The 21783-nt window shown below is 46.3% G+C and overlaps 1 protein-coding gene across 1 annotated transcript in view; it reads right to left on the reverse strand.

Annotated features, from left to right (window-relative positions):
• Positions 1-781: 781 nt before the first annotated feature.
• The window catches only part of NWD1 (NACHT and WD repeat domain containing 1), a 78697-nt gene continuing 57695 nt past the window's right edge, over positions 782-21783 (reverse strand). The window contains 6 exon segments of the mRNA XM_069589150.1: positions 782-2960; positions 4840-4945; positions 8161-8711; positions 10664-10940; positions 12828-12982; positions 16478-16568. Of these exon segments, the coding sequence (XP_069445251.1) occupies positions 2659-2960; positions 4840-4945; positions 8161-8711; positions 10664-10940; positions 12828-12982; positions 16478-16568 (1482 nt within the window). The 3' untranslated portion in view covers positions 782-2658.

Below are 21783 nucleotides of genomic sequence, written 5' to 3' on the forward strand. Positions count from 1 at the left end.
GATTTTCCCATAACATCCCAAATGAACCTTTTGGCCAACCCACTATATATAACTAAGTCACTTTGCTGTACACCTGAAATAAAGACACTGTTGTAAATCAACTGTGTGTGTGTGTGTGTGTGACTCAGTTGTGTCTGACTCTCTGCAATTCCATGGACTGTAGCCCACCAGGTTCCTCTGTCCTTGGCATTTTCCCAGGCAAGAATACTGGAATGGGTTGCCATTTCCTCCCCTGGGGATCTTCCCGACCCAGACATCACACCTCCTGCATCTCCTGCCTTGATGGGTGGATTCTTTACTACTGATCCACCTGGGAAGCCCAGTGTTGAATATTAACTACACTTCTTGTGATCATTTCATAATGTATACAATATCAAATCATTATATTGTACACCTGAAACTAATACAATGTTATATGTCACATTTCATTTTTAAAAGGACTCTCTAGAATTTAATATAAATTAATCCCTGCTATAGCTAGAGGAGCTGTATATTCCAATTGTCCTGGGATAGCCAGCTTGTTGTAGTTGTCCTGGAGTAATTGTTTGGATCACTCCCTTTCACTGTCAAAAAGTGTTTCAGTTTGGATAGTATGTTAATACAGTCCTGTTGGCACAATAACCATGCTCTCACCCTGGCTCCACCACAGCTGGGGAACCTCAAGCAAGTCACTCCGCTACAAAGCACTGTGCCTGTCAAACATTCATAGCAACTGAACACGTTCTTAAATGAAGACTCTCTACAGAAATACCACGGTAAGCAACAATTCAAAGTAGCATTTTATTAGTAAAAAAAATTCTTTCCTATAGCCACGTTAGTGTTTACATATGAAGCAACTGATTCTCACTGAGGCTGCTGAGATGGACACTCATTTTAAACCGGAAGTTGTAGCTAAATCTTATTTATGCATTGGGTAAACCCCTGATTCACAGAGACATGGTGCAAAGAGTAGCTTTTATTTTCTTTCAAGGGCTCCCGTCCCCTCTAAGTTAAATGGAGATGGCAGGAGAATCCTATGTTAGTTATTTCCAACACCTTAAAAACTGCTACCCAATGTATATTTTTAAATTACAGTTATAAAACATTTTTAAGTGGAATTTGATGCTAAGTAATATTTGTAGAACTGTCAAAGCCCTCCTTGGAACACTAGTTTTAAAAATGGCTGAATGAGACCATTGGTCAGGTCACATCCAGCTCAAAGGCCTCTATTTCTAAGGCTGTTTTTTTCTGTCTGGAATTCAGTTGGAGGTGGCGGGGGAGGAGAGGATGGAATAGCACCTTGAAGGTTTGGACTCTGCTATCCTTACAGCAAAAGCCCCAGAAGCAAGTGGGGGCTTTTAGAAGGCTGCAGGCAAAAGAGAAAAAGCCATTTAAGTGGAGCAGAAACTCAGACTTTTCAACTTGCACAAGGCAGAGATGGTCCAAAAGCATGGTAGGAAGATGTTGGCAGCTTTATCCATCTGCTTCCGAGAGTCTCCAGTTTTTAAGATAAAAAGCGTCTCTGGCCTCATAGTTTGAGAGCCAAGGAGCATAGATGGAAGAATGATAACAAGTTTACTGTTTTAATGCCAAATTGGGTCACAATGGACTAGAGACATGAGCCAAGTGTGCCTATAAATGCAAATTTGAACCAACTGCCAACTTGGTTAAAATGAGGACATTTCTCATAAAAATCCAGATTTCTGGCTTTACTTGTGACAACAGGAAGCTCTGGCACCAGTGGGCTGCTCTCCCCAGGGCCATTCTGGGGTAGAGTCAAGCTTCTCCTTCTCGTGTCTCGTGCCCAGACTGAGCAAAGCCCTCCATGTTGGCATTGTCGCCATCGTAATCTGCTGGTCACCCCAGTGCACAGCAACCAGCTTGATTACTTGTTGGTCCCTGTGGGCATTTGAATGTGCCATCCATGGAACTGATGGTTGTGCTTCTGGGTCTAAAATTCGAGCGAGGTGTTCCCAACAAAAATTGGAACAGGAAGGCTCTGGATTCTAATTTCTCAGAGTTCTCTCGCACCTCAGGCTCATGATCTTGAGCAAATCACAGCTAACTCTGCACGGCTGTTTCCTTATCTGTAAAATGGAAGCAGAAACTCCTGCCCTCTCTGAAGTATGGGCTGTGATAAGGATCAGACCGTAGCACCTGGTGCTTTATAAACTGTAAGGTTCTGTGGTCCTTTGTGGTTTGTGGTTTAGTTGGTCTCACATCCATCCATCCATTCCCAGCTTGACTAGCACCCCAGTTACCCTGGGGAGTAGCCTCTCCCATTCTCAGTCTGCAGAGTTGGGTGGTGTTGACCCCAACCTCAGTCTGGATGGACGTGGGGTCAGGACCACCAAGCAGAGTGCTGCATTTTCCTCAAAGATATCTTTGTGTCCTGGGATGGGTGTATGAACTAACTGGGGCTAACAGATTTAGAACCAGGACTTTGGATCAAACTGTTGGAAAGAGACCTTCTTTTCTGCTGAACTTGGCTGTCATGATGCTAATCTGGGGATAGACCTGAGAATACAGCTGAGGAGAGAAGAAAATGGAAAGATGGTAGGAAACAAGGTCTGAGTCACATAATTGGAGGCTTCGAGTCCAGATATTTATCAACACATACTTTCCTTTTGCTTCAGTTGGACTGAATGGGACTAACTCACTTGGTGCCATAGGGGGGTCTTACACCAGCAGGCAGACTTGTGAGCGTTTGTTTGATTTGGTTTCATTTCCCTGGGCACTCTCTGACCTCAAGTCCTGGGGTGCTCCTGCAGCAGCTTCCAGCTCTTCTCTCTGCCTGGATTTGACCATCCACACTGCTTTCTTGAAGTTCTTGAGAGGGTCCTGTTGTGACAGTCTTGACGAAGGGCACTGGAAACGCTCACGGATGAGATAGCCGTGTCTGGAGGGGGCAATGAAGCCATTGGAGGTTGGGATGATTCTGTTCACCACGGCATGGACAAACTGGACAGCCAACAGTGTGCCTGTAGGGGAAAGTGGGGGGATGGGCACAAATGATAAAAATGCAGCCACAGAGATCCAGTCTCACACATTTGAGAGTTAGCTGCATGGGGTCAAATTTCTTCTATCCCCCTTACTCGCTTAGGCATGACAGCAAAATTCTCAGTCCCTCTTGCTTCATCCACAATATGGGAATGATAACTGAGCCTACCTGCTGAGGGGAATTCTGAAGATTTGAAGATGGTATGCATGTCAAGTGCTAAGTATCAGTTTCATCCCAGAGTGAATTCAGTCAATATTATTATTGAAGAAGAAGTGGGAAAAGAGGTTGTGAACCTGTGCAGGATGGGCTTTTAAGGCCACAGTCCACAGACCTTAGCTTCTGAGCCATCTGTGACATTGTGCCAGGCATCTTTATTACACTGTATTAGAATACAGTGTATTTAGTTGCAGTGTATTAGAGTATAGCTATTCAATTATATTGATTCAATCATAGTGTTTTCAGTTATAATGTATTTGATTACAATATATTCAACTCTATCTGCTATTCATTCAGCCACTTACTTGCTTTATGACCCTGAGAAAATTCCTTAATCAACTCTGAACTTCAGCTTCTTCATTTGTCAAATGGGGATAGCAATAACTCCTACCCCTCCCTGCCAGTGTCAAAAGGGTCGCTCTCTCTATAGGAGAATCTGACAAAGGTACCTGTGGGGGACAGGTAGACCAGCTTCAAACCACAGCCCAGCCCATCTCTCAGAGCCTCACATTTTATAATAGGCGGATGTGTACTGAGATAATGAAATGACTTGGTGGCAGTATCCAGTACACAAGAAATGTTAACTTCTGTTAATATGTCCTTGCTGCTGCTGCTGCTAAGTCATTTCAGTCGTGTCTGACTCTGTGCGACCTCATAGACGGCAGCCCACCAGGCTCCCCCGTCCCTGGGATTCTCCAGGCAAGAACATTGGAGTGGGTTGCCATTTCCTTCTCCAATGCATGAAGGTGAAAGGAGAAAGTGAAGTTGCTCAGTCGTGTCTGACTCTTAGTGACCCCATGGACTGCAGCCTACCAGGCTCCTCCGTCCATGGGATTTTCCAGGCAAGAGTACTGGAGTGAATTGCCATTGCTTTCTCTGTAATACATCCTTAGTGTGATGTTTAACAGAATGAGAAATGTGGAGTTTTCAAAGTGGTTGATGTTAAACAAGGTTCCCCAAACATTTACAGGGCCTCAGGAAAGAGAATGAATGAAGGTCAACATCCTATAAGATACAATATGTAAACACTGTAAATCCAGCTAATAAACTATTGTATTAAATGAAATATATTCTATCCTACATTGGTTGATATACCTTCAGAACACCTGGAAGGTCAGGTTTGGGTTGAGGATTCTCAGGCTCTTCAGTTCCATGTCCGAATATAACCGTGTGGGAGACCTCAGCTGTCTGTGATTTTCCCCTTCTCTGCCCACATCCAACTCCATCCTACATCCCTAGAGGGCCTCAGATACATACATGTGAATCCCCACCCAGTTCACACATCCAGACTCCATGCACACCGTTCCACAATCACTCTCACAGCCTGGGGGTGTGCACACTCAAGGCATAGCCCACTTTCAGAAGGATAGACCTGGGAAAGAGGCCCACAGAGGCCCTAAAGAGGGCTTCCAGGGCAGGTGGGGAGGGTGTTCTGGAGTTCCAGGTTTTCAGAGCATGGGTTCTAGAAGAAGAGGTATTGCTCCAGTTGGGCCTGTTCCCTGAGGCTGCAGATACCTGCCCCCCAAGCAGATGGACCCAATGAAGGGAGGTCAGAGCAGAGCCCTCTAATGGCAAGGATCCAGAACAGGGTCTTTTGTCTCCAGATCTAAGCTCAGTCCTACCCTCAAAGCAAAATGACTCACCATCCAGCACACTCCAGACAATTATGGAGCGATCTTTCAAGCCTGCGTAGACATACTTGTCATCCTTGGAGAAGCAAGCACATTGGACTCCTACACAGTAAGAATTCTGTAGAAAAAGGCAATGTGATCTTGGTTTCAGACTGAAAGACACCTAGGAATCCAGCCCCAAGGAACTTCTATAGGAAGCCAGACTTGTAAACACTTCTTGGGTGATGCATATGTGCTAAGTCGCTTCAGTCATCTCCGACTGTTTGCGACCCTATGGACTGTAGCCCACCAGTAGCTCCTCTGTCCATGAGATTCTCCAGGCAAGAATCCTGGAGTGGGTTGCCATGCCCTCCTCCAGGGGATCTTCCTGAACCAGTGACTGAACCTGCACCTCTTATGTCTCCTGAATTGGCAGGCAGGTTCTTTAGCACTAGCACCACCTGGGAAGCTCCTTCTTGTGAGATGGATTAAGTTAAAACCTGGAGAGATGCTACGCATTGATATTCCTTGGCCCAAAATACATCTTCAAAGAGATTGGTTTGAGAGGATTAGTGACATTTTGCATTGGAGAACAGGAATTTTAGGATTTAATTTCTTAAATGATCTTGGTTATACAAGAATTAGCTCCAATTGTATTTAATTAAAAACTATATGCTAAATTAAATTGGGAATCCTAGAACAGAAAAAAGGAACTCACTGAAAAACATATGATCCTGGACTTCCGTGGTGACACGGTAGGTGGGAATCCACCTGCCAATGCAGGGGACGAAGGTTCAATCCCTGGTCCAGGAAGATTCCACATGCCGTGGAGCCCCTAAACCTGTGCGCCACAACTACTGAGCCTGCGTGCTGCAAGTACTGAGCCTGCGTGCTGCAAGTACTGAGCCTGCATGCTGCAAGTACTGAGCCTGCGTGCTGTAAGTACTGAGCCTGAGTGCTGCAAGTACTGAGCCTGCATGCTGCAAGTACTGAGCCTGCGTGCTGCAAGTACTGAAGCCCGTGTGCTTAGAGTCTGTGCTCTACAAAAAGAGAAGCCACAGCAATGAGAGGCCTGGGCATCTAAACGGAGAGTAGCGCCATACATTGCAACTAGAGAAAGCCCACGCAAAGCAGTGAAGACCCAGTGCAGCCAAAAATAAATTAGAAATTTAAAAAGATACAAATTAAAAAAAAACCAACAACATATGATCCCAATAAAGTTGATAGCTAATAATATTGTCCCCACGTTACTTTCTTAGTTTTGACAAACATACTTTAGTTGTGTAAGCTGTTAACATCAGGGGAAGCTGGGTGAGGAGCAGGTAAATGGGAACCTTCAAACTATCTTCACAACTTAATCTGTAAATCTGAAATTATTCCAAAATTAAGTTTATGTTTTTAAAAAGAAAAAGCTAGGTGTATTTAACTGCTGTGGTGATATTTCCCGACTCAACAAGGCAAAGGATTACTTATATCTTAGCCTTATAGGGACTTCATAAAAATAAGTCAGGGGGGATGAAGGCATTTTGAGATAAAACTGCATATATTCTGTTCTCTTAGTTTCAAGATTGTCTCCCTTAGTTTATTAACGATGCTTATATCTTGCCACCTCAGGTACTATCATTGTTCCCCATCTGGAATAATAGCACAACCTTACAAGACTGTTGTGAGGATTAAATTATAGAATGGTATTTTAATATGTATATTTGGACTGCAAGCAGATCAAAGCAGTCAATCCTAAAGGAAATCAACCCTGAATATTTATTAGAAGGACTGACACTGAAGCTGAAGCTCCAATACTTTGGCCGCCTGATGTGAAGACCCGACTCATGGAAAAGACCCTGATGGTGGGAAAGATTGAAGCCAAAGCAGAAGAAGATGGCAGAGGATGAGATGGTTAGACAGCATCACCAACTCAATGAACATGAATTTGAGCATACTCTGGGAAACAGTGAAGGACAGAGGAGCCTGGCAGGCTGCAGTCCGTGGGGTCATAAAGAGTCGGCAGTAGTGACTGAACAATTTTGCATAATATATAGGAATATGTAATCATATAACTCAACCATATTGATATAAAATTTATAATAACTTCTTAAGAGATGGATGTAAAAACTCTTAAACACTTTGTATGTAAAGGACTTATCAGTTTCCCTCCTCAGAACCTTTGCAGTTGCTGTTCCTTCTGCCTAAAATGCTGTTCCACCAGACTTACCTGACTTTCTTAATAGCAGCCCTTGCACGCTCTACCTGTTTCTCTTGCCCTATTTTCCTTCAAAGGTCTTGTTGCACCCCAAACATCACGTGTGTGCTGCTTTGTTTTTATTTCACAAACATTTCATAGTCAGGAGCTCTCCTAAGGACAGGTACCACCTCAGTGAACAAAACACATAAACATCCTGCCCTCACAGAGCTCACAGTGTCTCCCCGACTAGAACGTGGCTCCAAGAGGCGGGACGCTGTCTGCTATGGCCGCGGTGCCTTCCTTGGCACCAGAAAGAGCCCTGGCATGGGTCATACAATCAAAGCCTTTGGGTGAAAGAAAGGCCAGACAGGATCAGGGTGAGGAGAGTGAGGCAGGACTGTGCCAGCGCAGGATTTGACCCTGTCTTTATTTTTACTTTTTGACTGTGCTGTGTAACACGTGGGATCTTAGATCCCTGACCAGTATCGAACCCGGGCCCCCTGCATTGGAAGCTCGGAGTCTTAACCAGTGGACTGCCCGCAAAGTTCCAATCCTGTTTCTATTTTAAATGTTGCTATTTGGGGCTGCACTGGTGGCTCACTGGTAAAGAGCCTGCCAATGCAGGAGACACAGCTTTGATCCCTGGTCCGGGAAGATCCCACACGCCATGGAGCAACTCAGCCTTTGCACCACAACTATTGAGCCTGTGCTCTGGAGCCCAGGCGCCACAGCGACAGAAGCCTGCCGGCCCTGGAGCCCATGCTTTGCAACAAGAGAAGCCACCACGATGAGAAGCCTGAGCACCTCAGCTGGAGAGTAGCCCATACTCGCTGCAACTGAGAGAAGCCCGTGCAGCCACGGAGACCCAGCACAGCCAAAAATAAACACACAGATAAAATATTTGAAAATAAATGAATGCTGATATTTTATTTTGTGTGTATTTTTGCATTTATTTTGATTTTTTAAACATTGAACTAAACCATTATTTCTCTGGATGGCCAAGATTTTTGGCATCCCCTGAAACTCTCCTCTGGAGGCGAGGACCTCTCTCACTTAGCTCATCCTAGTTCCGAGCCTGGTAGGCCGCCCACAGTGTACTACCCTTAATAAATGATGCCCATCATCCATTTTTCTAATGCCAGGACATGCACATGGTGTGGCAGGCTACCCACCGTGTAGCTCATCTTGAATTTCCACTTGCACGCCTGCAGGTCCCAGAGACACAGTAGGGCTTCCTCGGCCCCGCTGACTGCCAGCTGCTCCTTGTGGCTGACCTCCACACAGGTGACTCGGCTCCCATGGGCCTCCAGAGGGAACACCTTGGAATTCACACACTCGTAAAGGAAGAGGTCGCCGTTGAGCATGCCGTAGATGACACGATAGTCAGCCAGAGCAGCCACACTGGCTATGGTGTCAGGCAGCTGGGTATAGAAGGTGTATTTTGGCCCATCGATGACTGGACAGGGGTCCCCCGGGCTGATGTCCAGCACCAAGACGGTGCTGTCATAGGCAATGGCCAGGTGCCCCTCGTCCTTACTGAGAGCCATGCAGTTGACGGCCTTCCGGGCTTCTGGAGGAGGGATACACATCACGTCTTGTCTGGAATTCAGGGGGAACACCAGGACAACCCCTGAAACGAGGCCAGTGAAAAGGAGATTGGCCTGCTCAGCGACCTCCAGACATCTGACCTCGTTGGAGGTGTCCAGAGCATCTTGCTCCTCACCTGTCATAGAGAGAAGGCCGCATCAAGAATGGATCACGGGGATACTGGTTCCCATCTTTTAAGGGTTAAAAAAAATGCTTTTGTTACCCTTCAACTTGGCTATAGCCAGCCTCCCTGCTTTTGCTCCTGCCCACCAATCATCCAAGCTTTAAAATACGACAATCGCAACATCTCACTGCCCTGCCTCAGACCCTCTGAAGATTTCGCAGAACCAATATACATGCCTTTCTCTGGTCTTCAGAACCTCTCATCCCAAATGTTTCCTTTTTCCACCCTCTGTAAAGGGTAGGAGAGTAAATATATTTGCCCCGTATGCTCTCTGCTGTCACCACTTAACTCTGCTGGCACAGCCCTAAAGCGTCCTCAAACAACATGGAAACAAATGTGTGTCTGGATGTGGCCCTTCGGCTGTGGTTTACTGACTCCTATCTCCTTGCCCACCACCCTGCTCTGTTTCTGCACTTCCTACTCTCCCCCATGACTAGCAGGCAAGCACCTCAAAATTTGCAACTTCATCTGTCTTGCTCACTGTTAACTCCCAGAGTTTGGCCCCAAGACTAGCACTAAACCAATGTCTGTGGAATCCAGACACAAACTTGAGAGTGAATTTCTTTTCTCATGTTATGATAGCCAGGCAGAAGATTGAAGGCAGAAAGAGAAAAGGATGACAGAGGATGAGATGGTTGGATGGCATTACCGATTCAATGGACATGACTTGGTGACTGAATAGCAACAGGAATTTCTATACTTCCGTCCACCCAGTGGGGATCGAGCAGATATTACTGCTGACGTGCCTAGATCCCCTTTACCATCAGTTCACCCAGATCCAAGACCTCATGGCTGTTGAGTGAAGGAAGAACCTCATTTAGAAATGCCTGGGGGCTGGGCCCACCACCTAGGATGGCCAGGGACTGCCTGATATGGGAGTAAAAAGGCTGGTCCCTTTGCTTCAAGATGGGACAACTGTGAAGTGCAATTCGTGTTCCTGGGCTCCTTGCGGAGTCAGGCTGAGACCAGCCCCATGTTCAGCGCTGCCGCCACCCAGCCTGGTTCCTCACTCTCTCCTCCTGGGAGCCCTCCTCCGTACACCACTTGTGCAAATATCCCCATCGGGAACCCTGCCTCCAGGGAAGCCTCAACTAAAACAGGAATTGACAATCAAATAATCAATGATCATATGCTAGAAATTTATGAAATCGAGTCCTGTTTCCTATCAGCCACTTTTACCCTAACTGGAGTGGGTTGTCACACACTGAATGTTTGGGTCCTACCCCTAAATATGTGTTGAAGTCCTAACCCCCTAATGTGATGGTGTTGCTGCTGCTGCTGCTAAGTCACTTCAGTCGTGTCCGACTCTGTGCGACCCCATAGACGGCAGCCCACCAGGCTCCCCCGTCCCTGGGATTCTCTAGGCAAGAACACTGGAGTGGGTTGCCATTTCCTTCTCCAATGCATGAAAGTGAAAAGTGAAAGTGAAGTTGCTCAGTCGTGTCCAACTCTTAGAGACCCCATGGACTGCAGCCCACCAGGGTCCTCCATCCATGGGATTTTCCAGGCAAGAGTACTGGAGTGGGGTGCCATTGCCTTCTCCAGTGATGGTGTTAGGAGGTGGGAACTTTGGAAGGCGATTAGATCATGAGGGTGGAGTCCCCGTGAATGGAATTAGTGGCCTTATAGGAAGAGACTCTCGAGCTTGCTTCTTTCTCTGCTCTCTGCCATTGGAGGACACATTGAGAAGGTGGCCATCTGCAAACCAGGAAGTGGGCTCTCGACAGACATTGATCTGCCAGGGCCTGATCTCAGACTTTCTAGCCTCCAGATCCATGAGAAATAAGTGTCTGTTCTTTAATCTTCTCCTCTTCCTGTCTATGGTGTTTATGGCAACCCAAACAGACCAAGACAGGGGCTTCAGTTCTTACCCACACAAAAGGCTGTGCTTAAGTCTTACAAACCTTCTGCCAAGGCCCAAATGCTGACTTTGTTTTTGTCCCCAGTTTTAGGGAAGTAGACGTAGCTGCCGTTGTGGGAGACTGCCGTGAGGCCAGTGCGATCCAGGAATGGGTTAGAGGCCCTCGGCTTCTGAGCGCAGGTGAGATCCCAGACTTTAAAAGATGAGGACTGACGGGAAGCAGATGCCACTAAGGCCCCGCCCCGGGCCAGCAGGCTCACCGGGGCCCCGACACCATCCAGGACGTCCAGCAGAGTCCCCTGGGCTGACAGACTCCACACCTGAGGATGGAAGCAGAGAGGCAGAACTGACTTCTTCCTCATGCTGCTCTAGTTCAGGAGTAGTCTTAAGCTCACTTGTCTGCCTAAGATAAACTTTCAGGCTGGAGTTCAAGGGCCTTCACATTTCCTCACCCCCTCAAACTTCCCTACATCTCATCAGTCAGCTATCATGGCAGTTCTCAAAGTGTGTTCTGGGGAACCCCTGGAAGTTAGCCTCCAGGTGGTTCTGCAAAAGGGGAGATTCGGGGAGTTCTACAAAAACACAATTATTTTTGCTGTTATTTAAGAGGCCATTTGTCTTTTTACACATTCTTCCTCTCATGAATGAGCAGTAGTCTTCAAGAAACTATGGAATATGTTATCAGAACAGATGGGAGAAGGTAGAATCAAATATGAGAATCTGATTGTCTTCTATGAAGCCAGACAAGAAAGAGATTTGCCAAAATATGAAACAACACTTTCCATGATTTTTTTGGTATGTGTTTCAGAAAATAATGTTTTCACAAAATTATGTTATTATATTCATATGTCATGTTGAATTAATGGAGAAGTATTTTTAGATTTGGGCATTTAAAAATTTAACATGGCAAGTATCAGTAGATATTAAAGGCAATACAGGATCTGAAAAATGACTTGTAGAAAAACTGGTGAAATAGGATCGAGGTCTGTAGATGAGCATTGTCCCAATGTTAATATCTTGGTTTTGATAATGAGATCAATGTGATATAAGATGTTAACCCTGAGGATAGCTGGATGAAGAGTTGATATGTATAGTTTATGTTTCATGGAAGAGTTGTGAAGAGACCCAGAGAGTACTCATATATGTGTGTGTGTGTGTGTAATCATATATATATGTACAGAAGTGTGTGTGTAATCATATACATATATATGTACGTGTGTGTATATATGTATGTCCAATCCTGCTCTTCTGAAAGTTATACACACACACACACACACACACACACACACACGGGGCTTCCCTGGTGGCTCAGGTGGTAAAGAATCTGCCTCCAATGTGGGAGATCCGGGTTCAACCCCTAGGTCAGGAAGATCCCCTGGAGAAGGGAATGGCAACCCACTGCAGTATCCTTGCCTGGAGAATCCCGTGGACAGAGCAGCCTGGTGGGCTACAGTCCACGGCATCACAATGAGTTGGACGACTGGGTGACTAACACACACACACATATATGTGAGATATATCTGGGCTCTCTTCACAATTCTTCTGTAAAACCTGAAACTATGTCAAAATAGATAATTTGTTAAAAACATATGAATCATGTTGATATAATCCACATACATGAAAGCTCCTTGAAGGTTCTCAATGGCCTTTAAAAATCTAAAGAGGGCCTAAGACCAGAATGTTACTGCTACTGTATCACATGCCCTTCTCCCCAGCTTGGAGAACGTTGAGCTTAATAGGATTTTTTCCCCGTCTCCCCAACCCTGCTCCTCCGAAAGTCAAACTCTTCCCAGCATTTCAGGTTTAGCGGGAGTGCTCTGTCTTTTGTTGAATGCTTCAATAGTTCCCCCTAGATCTGTCTCTGAGTGCCAGAAGACCACCCCTGCCATGTCATCCAGTAACCTGCTCTGTTTTGCCTGCACTGGTTTTTGTGGCTTTCTGTATTTTGAAGCCAAATAATCCCGAAAGAACCATACTTTGGGACTTCCCTCGTAGTCTGGTGGCTAAGACTCCTTGCTCTCAATGCAGGGACCTGGAGATCCCACTTGTCACAGCTAAGAATTTGCATGTCACAACTACAAGATTCCACATACTGCAACTAACACCCGAAACAGCCAAATAAATAAATATTTTTGTCTAGAAAAAGAATCATACTTTCTCTTCCAGAGGTGGAGGTGAGGATGATGGGCCATGCATCTCCCCCTCACCTGAATGAGTGCATCCCGGGACCCAGTGACAATCAGATTATTTTCAGGACCAAAAGTGGCTGTCTCTACCACATCTTCATGTTCAAGGTCAGTGGCCATGAATCGATGAAATCCCTGTGCATCTGCCAAAAATATCCTCACAGACCTTCCAAAACCTGAAACAGCAGAGACCAAGATTATACCTTTCACTCCTTGAGGAGTTTGAGAGTAATTGAATTCAATCAATAAAGATTTTTTTTTTTGAGCACCTACTATATGCAGGTGGAAAGAATACAGTGGTGAACAAGATAGACTAGGCCTCCATCCTCATGGAGCCTACAGTGGGGGAAGGGTGAGCACACCAGTGATCAATAACCTCATAGAAAACAGTAAAGTTATTTATTATCACAAGGCTATGAGTTTTCAGAGAGCTGATTCTGCCTGTTTGGGTTGCTCGTGGTCTCCCAGAACAAAGCTGGACACATGGTAAATACGTTTTGAAGATGGAAGGAGGGGTGGGAGGGCAGGAGGGAGGAAGGAAAATAAAATGATTACAGCTTGTGTTAAGGGCAATGAAGTCAGGGGCTGGATGCCACGAGAAAAACAGGACTCAGAGACACACATAGCAGAGAAGGCAACGTGACGATGGAGGCCGAGATTGGAGAGATGTGGCCATAAGCCAAGGAATCCTGGCAGAAGCTGGAAGAGGCAAATCACAAACAAGTGAAGAAAAAAAAACAGCGTCAAAAAAGGATACTTCTCGGAAGACTTTGGAGGGCGCCGGTCCCACCAATGCCTTGATTTTGGACTTCCTGACACTAGAACCGTGAATAAAGATATTCTTATTGTTTTAAGCTGCCATGCTTGTGCGGTAATTTGTTGTAGGACATTTGTATTGCTCTTAGAGAGAGGAAGAGGTGGCGAGCACTGGAAGGGTGGGAATAGCATGAGACGCCCAGAAGGAGGGAAAGGCTTGCTGTGTTTGAGAGAAGCATGGAAGCCGGTGTGGCTGGAGCGGAAGGAAGAGGAGGTGAAGGAGAGGAAGGAGGGGCAGATTTAGCGAAACAGCAATAGGAGCCTCCTTAGTGGTCCAGTGGTTAAGAACCTGCCTTTGAGTACTACTGATGAACCAGCAATGGAGGTGCAGACATAGAGAACAGATTTACCGACACGAGGTTGCGGAGGTCGGGGGTGGGAGAGAGGAGCTGGTAGGATGAATGGAGAGACGAGCAGGGACACATATACGCTGTCGTATGTAAAATAAATAGCCAGTGGGATAGCTGTGTGACATGGGGAACTCAAACTGAGGCTCTGTGACAATCTGGAGGGGTAGGCCCCCGTTAAAATCATGCTGATTTCATGTTGGGTTTGGGGGTCTATTGCATTAAATAAGATGTATAGAACAGTCTTTTGGACTCTGTGGGAGAGGGAGAGGGTGGGATGATTTGGGAGGATGGCATTGAAACATGTATAATATCATATAAGAAATGAATTGCCAGTCTAGGTTCGATGCAGGATACAGGATGCTTGGGGCTGGTGCACTGAGATGACCCAGAGAGATGGTATGGGGAGGGAGGAGGGAGGGAGGTTCAGGATGGGGAACACATGTACACCTGTGGTGGATTCATGCTGATGTATGGCAAAACCAATACAATATTGTAAAGTAAAATAAAGTAAAATAATAAAAAAAGACATATTGATAACACGAATGCCACTTATTTCTCTTTACCTTTTTAAAAGGGGTCACGAGAACATGCACAATATGAATGTGGTTCACATTTGTAGTTTTCATTCCTGGACAGCGCTGGTCTAAAGTGTCTTGGCCCCTGGAAGTGGCTTTGTAAAAATCAGACTGAAGGATTTCCCTGGTAGTCCAGTGGCTAAGACTCCACACTCCCTTTGCAGGGGCCTGGGTTCTATGCCTGGTCAGGGAACTAGATCCCACAGGCTGCAACTAACCCAGTCCACAGGCTGCAACTACCGATCCCACATGTGACAATGATCGAAGGTGCCGCCTAGTACAGCTAAGACCCAGGGCAGCCAAATAAATAAATTTATTAATTTTAGAAAATTGGACTGGGACTTCCCTGATTGTCCAGAGGTTGGGAATCCATGTTGCAGTGCAGGGGACAAGGGTTCAATCCCTGGTCGGGAAACTAAGATCTCACAGGATGCAGAGCGACTAAGCCCATTGGCCACAAGTAGAGAGTCCATGACAGTTATAAAAGATCTCACATGATGGAAGGAGGATCCCACATGCTGCAACTAAGACCTGATACAGCCAAATAAAAAATAATAAACATGAATATTTAAAAAAAACTTAGACTGATCTAAGGTGGCTCAGATGGTAAAGAATCTGCCTGCAATGTGGGACACCCGGGTTCAATCTGGGTTGGTAAGAGCCCCTGAAGAAGGGAAGGGCTACCCACTCCAGTATTCTTGCTGGAGAATTCTATGGACAGAGGAGCCTGGCGGGCTACAGTTCCTGGGTTGCAAAGAGTCAGACAGACTGAGCAGATACACTTTCACTTTCAAGGACAGTGAAAGTGATCTGTATGATGCTACAATGATGGATATACATCACTACCCATTTGTGCAAACCCACAGAATATGCGACACCAAGAGTGAACCACAGTGTGAGCCGTGGACTTTGAATGAGGACGCTGCGTCAGTGCGGTTTCATCAATCTTGTCGCAGTTGCCTCAAACACGCTGCTCTAGTGGGTGACGTTGAAAATGGGAGAGGCTAATGGGAGCAAGCAGGTACCTGGAACTCCCTGTGCTTTTTGCTCAGTTTGGCTGTGAACCTAAAACTACTCTAAAAATTTTTTTTCTTTAAAAAATAAAATCAGGATATGGAGCACCTGTTTGTCACCTCTACCAGGAAGCCTTCCCTGATCGCTTCAGACTAAGTCATATGTTCCTATAACCCCTGATTCTTGTCTGAACATGGCACCAACCAGGCTTTCTTGTGGCTACCTAATCACTCATATCTCCTGATATGCAGGGTTATGTGGGCTGAGTGTACTTTATCCTCTCACCCCTTGCCTCTCTATCCCTGTAACTCTCAGGCAGGAATAACCCCTCTCATTTCAGAGACAATGGAACAGAAGTCCAGAAAGTTTCGGAGATTTATCCAGAACAGAGGTTGACAAACTACAGCCCGTGGGCAAAAATTGGCTGGTCATCTATTTTCATATGGGAGCTAGTAGTTCTTAAGTTTTTTCCATCCTTGAAAGCACTAAACTAGGATTACTATTACACATGACAATGGTATAAAATTCAAATTTCAGCATTCATGAAAGGACTTTTTAAACTTTTTGGCCACACTGCATAGCATATGGGATCTTAATTCCCTGACCAGGGATTGAACCCCTGCCCCCTACATCAGAAGCATGGAGTCTTAACCACTGGACCTCCAGGGAAGTCTCTCAGCATCCATGCAAATTTTATTGGCACACAGCCATACTCACTTGAAATATTGTCCATAGTGGCTTTCTCATTACAGGGATAGGTTGGATCGTTATGACAGAGACCAGCAATGATGTTTACTATGAGGCCCTGTGCAGAAAGAGTTTGCCAACCCACTTCCCCGTTTCCCCAAGCCCCTCTCCACTTCCAACCAAATCCAGAGTTGCTGCCTTATGACTCCGACTGAGAGCTAAACGCTACCTGCAGCGAGAAGAGACTCATCTTCAGATACCACCAGGAACCCCACAGCTTCCGGAAGCTTTTCCAGCAGGCTGTCTCCTTCGGAGGAAACCTGTGCAGAATCAAGGATGCCCATCAAGCATTTCCACCAGGTTAAGGGTTTAAGGTCAAGGGCTTGCGTGTGATGCAAGGCTCTGCCACTCACTAGCTTTGTGATCCTAAGTAAATTCCTTCAGCCCTAGGCTGCCTCAGTTTCCTCATCTGTTAAGTGGGCGATGATCCCAGGACTGCCTCATGGGGCTATCATGGGGTTAGAAGTGCATGGGATAGAGCTTTCTGTCTCATAATCAACCCTTCCAAAGTGGTAGCTATTATTACTGTTGATGTTATTGTTGTAGCCAACTCAGGGACCTGGCGACTATCACAGCACTCTAGTTTTCTGCCCCAAGAAGAGCTCAGAGCTCATCAATAAGAGAGAAAGATAGATTGCAGCTGGAAGAGGGCAGTACCGTTCTCCCCATTCCCGAGTTGCAGAGATGAACTGATTTTGTTCAGCTCTTAGAGGAAGGTTTGGGTTTATTTTTGGTTGTTTTTGCTTTTGTTTTTGTCTGAAGCAGGGGCAGGAGGAAGTTAATTTTTGCAATGGTTGTCGATGAAATACAATTTTTATTTTAAGGCAGGACAAGAAAAAACTAAACATAAAATTCTCTCTGTGTGTTAGTTTGGGCCTTCTCCCTCCCTAAGGGGCAGTGTGCATCTGCCTGACACAGTAGCCAGCTCTCCTCAAAGATGGGAGTGCCTGCGCAACCATAAAGATCAAGTTTTCTTTCTTCTTCTTTTCCTTTTTACAATTTATGCTTTAATTTTGAGGGAAATGGAGATAGTAGGACAAGTAATTCTTTTCTATAGATATTTCACTGTGAAAGAGAGTCTTTTTAAGGTTCTCATTAGTTATCTACCTTATATATAATTGGAGAAGGCAATGGCACCCCACTCCAGTACTCTTGTCTGGAAAATCCCATGGACGGAGGAGCCTGGTAGGCTGCAGTCCATGGGGTCGCTTAGAGTCGGACACGACTGAACGACTTCACTTTCATGCATTGGAGAAGGAAATGGCAACCCACTCCGGTGTTCTTGCCTGGAGAATCCCAGGGACGGTGGAGCCTGATCGGCCGCCGTCTGTGGGGTCGCACAGAGTCGGACACGACTGAAGCGACTTAGCCGCAGAAGCAGCAGCACAAAGTGCGACAAAGTGGATCAGCTACACGTGTACATACAGGGCTTCCCTGTGGCTCCGCAGTAAAGAATCTGCGTACAATGAAGGAGCCGCAGGAGACACAGGTTCGATCCCTGGGCTGGGAAGGCCCCCTGGAGGAGGGCATGGCAACCCACTCCAGTACTCTTGAAAGGAGAATCCCATGGACAGAGGAACCTGGAGGGCTACCATCCAAAGAGTCGCACAGAGTCGCACACGACCAAAGCGACTTAGCACACACGCACACCTATATCCCCTCTTTCTCAGATGTCCTTCCCCTCTCACTCACCACGGAACACGGAGCAGAGTTCCCTGCGTGATACAGCGGGTTCCTGCCGGTTATCTATTTCACACATGTGAGTGTGCTCGGTCATGTCCAACTCTGTAACCCTATGGGCTGTGGCCCGCCAGGCTCCTCTGTCCCTGGGATTTCCCAGGCAAGAGTACTGGAGTGGGGCGCCATTGCCTTCCCTAGGGGATCTTCCCAACCCAGGGATCAAACCCACATCTCCTGCGTCTCCTACACTGGCAGACGGGTTCTTTCCTGCCAGCATCACCTGCGAAGCCCCTCTAAAAGGAGAGTGGAACCTAAATAACATTTAACCTTACAAAGAAGAGGCTTCCTTCGAGCCTCTAGTGGAGGGCTCTGAATCAATTTAAGCTGTACTTCGAGGGGGCCTGGACTTGACTGCATCTTTAGTTTAAGTTGATTTTCCCACTGTCTTCAAATGTGCTAAAAAAAGAATCAAGACTTTCTCCGTAGCGGGGCTAGGATCTGAACACTAGTGAGATTCTAGAGACCCCTAGTTCTTACAGCCCAGTCACCATCCTCCTAAATAGCAGAACTGATCTTTCTTCAGCCTGACCACCAGCTTTTTTGGGGTGCTGGGGATTGTCGTCCAGTCACGCCAACAGTGTTCTGCCCCGATATGCATGTTTCTAGGAATCTAGTTTGAGTTCTGCCAGAAAAAGACACTGAGAAGAGTATTTGAGTGCAACTAGTTTATCTGGGGGTTGATCCCGGGAAACACTGGTAGAGAGTGGAGAATTGAGACAAGGAGGGAAAGGCAGCCAGTCAGTGTGGCTCGACAGGCAGTTACCAATGCAGGGAAATGTACGTGAGTCCTGCTGGGGATGCCTTGAGAGGAGAGCAGGCATCAGAGTTGCCCCCACTGAGGGGTCAAGAGCTGGGTGGGGTTCTACCCACCACCTCTATTTCAGACTGGGTAGAGGCTGCTCCCAGGAGCATCAGTGCAGAGACCAAGTGTGCGGGTGTCGGGAGAGAAGGGCAGGAAAAAAAAAAAAGACTGAACTAGGTGCAGGGTCACAGATGTGCCTAACATCAAGCTTTTTGACTGCTGAGGCATCCATTTCCAAAGACAGCCATCTTGAATAAATAAGTTGGCAGCTGCTAGCAAAACCGCCAGATAAGGAACCAAGCTGCCCACCCATGAAGGTTCCTCTTTCAGAAAACTCTGGTAACCTAGATAGCTGACCACTTGGGGGATCCTGCCTTCCCCTTCCTACATCCTAGCTCCTCCCCGTATGTTTTAAATTTTCCAGTGAAGATTGGGTCCACAAAAGGCTTGGCACCTCACCATCAAATCTGTGTGGCCCTTAGGCATGCTATCTACCTTCTTCAAAGTTCTCTGATGGTTTTTAGCTGAAGTGCATCCCAGGATCATTAAAAAAAAAAAAAAAGAGCCACAAGAGCTGACCCAGTCATAAATAGGGGCTCTGTGGGAGAAATGTGTTAGAGCCCTCTATGAGTGATAGGTGCCCAGGCAAGCTCCATAGGCATTCCTAACCGAGGGCGTTATCATCAGTAGCCTGGGGACCTGGAATGGGGCATCAAAGATGAGTTCAGTTCAGTTCAGTTGCTCAGTCGTGTATGACTCTTTGTGACCCCATGAACTGCAGCACGCCAGGCCTCCCTGTTCATCACCATCTCCCGGAGTTCACTCAGACTCACGTCCATCGAGTCGGTGATGCCATCCAGCCATCTCATCCTCGGTCGTCCCCTTCTCCTCCTGCCCCCAGTCCCTCCCAGCATCCGAGTCTTTTCCAACGAGTCAACTCTTCACATGAGGTGGCCAAAGTACTGGAGTTTCAGCTTTAGCATCATTCCTTCCAAAGAAATCCCAGGGCTGATCTCCTTCAGAATGGACTGGTTGGATCTCCTTGCAGTCCAAGGGACTCTCAAGAGTCACAGGGAGAAATCTGAACTCAACTAGCATTATTTTCAGTTTACCCACTGTTATCCTTGTGCTCCCACCCTGCCCCGGCCGACTGGAAGCCTGAAGAGGTGCCCATCTGTTCATCCCTTTTAGTGCCCTGGATGTAGTTTCCCTGTGTGCCCCCATTTTACAGATGAGGAGACTGAAGCTCAGCGAAGGGCTGAGTAGCCCAAGAATACAACTAGGTAAAGGTAGAACTGGGGTCTTCTTTTCTGTTTTTGTTTTTTTTTGGTTTGTCTTTGTTTGTTTGCTTATTGAAGTATAGTTGATTCTCAACATTGTGTTAGCTTCTGGTATATGACGAAGTGACTCAGTATATATATTCTTTTCCATTATGGTTTATTACAGGCTATTGAATCTAGTTCCCTGTGCTATACAGCAGGACCTTGCTGTTTATCTATTTTGTACCTAACAGCTTGTATCTGTTAATTTCAAACTCTTAATTTATCCCTACCCACCCCCCCATCCTCTTTCCCCTTTGGTGACCGAAAGTTTGTTATCTGTCTGTGAGTTTGTTTCTGGTTTTTAAATAAGGTCATTTGTATCATATTTTAGATTCCACGCATCAGTTCAGTTCAGTTCAGTCGCTCAGCCGTGTCCGACTCTTTGCGACCCCATGAATGGCAGCACGCCAGGCCTCCCTGTCCATCACCAACCCCCGGAGCTCACCCAGACTCGCGCCCATAAGTTTACCATATGGCATTTGTCTTTCTCTGTCTGGCTCACTTCACTCAGTGAGATACTCTCTGGGTCCAGCCATGTTGCTGCAAATGGCATTATTCCGTTCTTTTTTTTTTGGCTGAATGATGTTTCCTTATGTATATGTACCATCTTCTTTACCCATTCATCTGTCTGAAGGATATTTAGGTTGCTTTCATGTCTTGACTCTTGTAAATAGTACTGCAACGAATATTGGGGTTCATGTATCTTTTTGAATTGGAGTTTTCTCTGGATTTATGCCCGGAAATGGGATTGCTGGATCATATGGCAACTCTAGTTTTAGCTTTTTAAAGAACCTCTGTACCGTTTTCCATACTGGCTGCACCGATTTACATTCAGGACTGGGATTTTCAAACTCAGTGGGTCTGACACTAGAGTTCATGTTCCTTGCTAGGCTGGAGGATATTAATGAAAACAATCAGTGATTGAAGGAGTAATGGGAAGCAACCAAGAGACCTGATGAAAGGACTGGGATTATCTTCCATGATCATGTTTGGTGCCTTGATTGCTCAAGGAGGCTGTGAGGCATGAGGTCCAGAAATCTGGAGTTTGGGGGTGATTCTTTTTTAAACCTTTTATTTTGCATTGGAGTATAGCCAATATTGGAGAAGGCAATGGCACCCCACTCCAGTACTCTTGCCTGGAAAATCCCATTGATGGAGGAGCCTGGTAGGCTGCAGTCCATGAGGTCGCTAAGAGTCGGACACGACTGAGCGACTTCATTTTGATGTTTCACTTTCATGCATTGGAGAAGAAAATGATGCTGAAGTTGAAGCTTCAGTATTTTGGTCACCTGATACAAACAGCTGACCCTTTGGAAAAGTCCCTGATGCTGGGAAAGACTGAGGGCAGAAGGAGAAGGCACCAGAGGCTGAGATGGCTGTACGGCATCACCAGCACAATGGACATGAACTTGTGCAAACTTCGGGAGATGGTAAGGAACAGGGAGGCCGGGTGTGGTGCAGTCAGTGCGGTAGCAAAGTCAGATACAACTGGCTGACTGAACAACAACAACGATGTAGCCAATTAACAATGTTGTGATAGTTTCAGGCAGACAGCAAAGGGACTCAGCCATACGTATGCATGTATCCATTCTCCCCCAACTCCCCGCCCAT

This window comes from Ovis canadensis, chromosome 5 (genome assembly GCF_042477335.2).
Source record: "Ovis canadensis isolate MfBH-ARS-UI-01 breed Bighorn chromosome 5, ARS-UI_OviCan_v2, whole genome shotgun sequence".
Taxonomy (NCBI): Eukaryota; Metazoa; Chordata; class Mammalia; order Artiodactyla; family Bovidae; genus Ovis; species Ovis canadensis.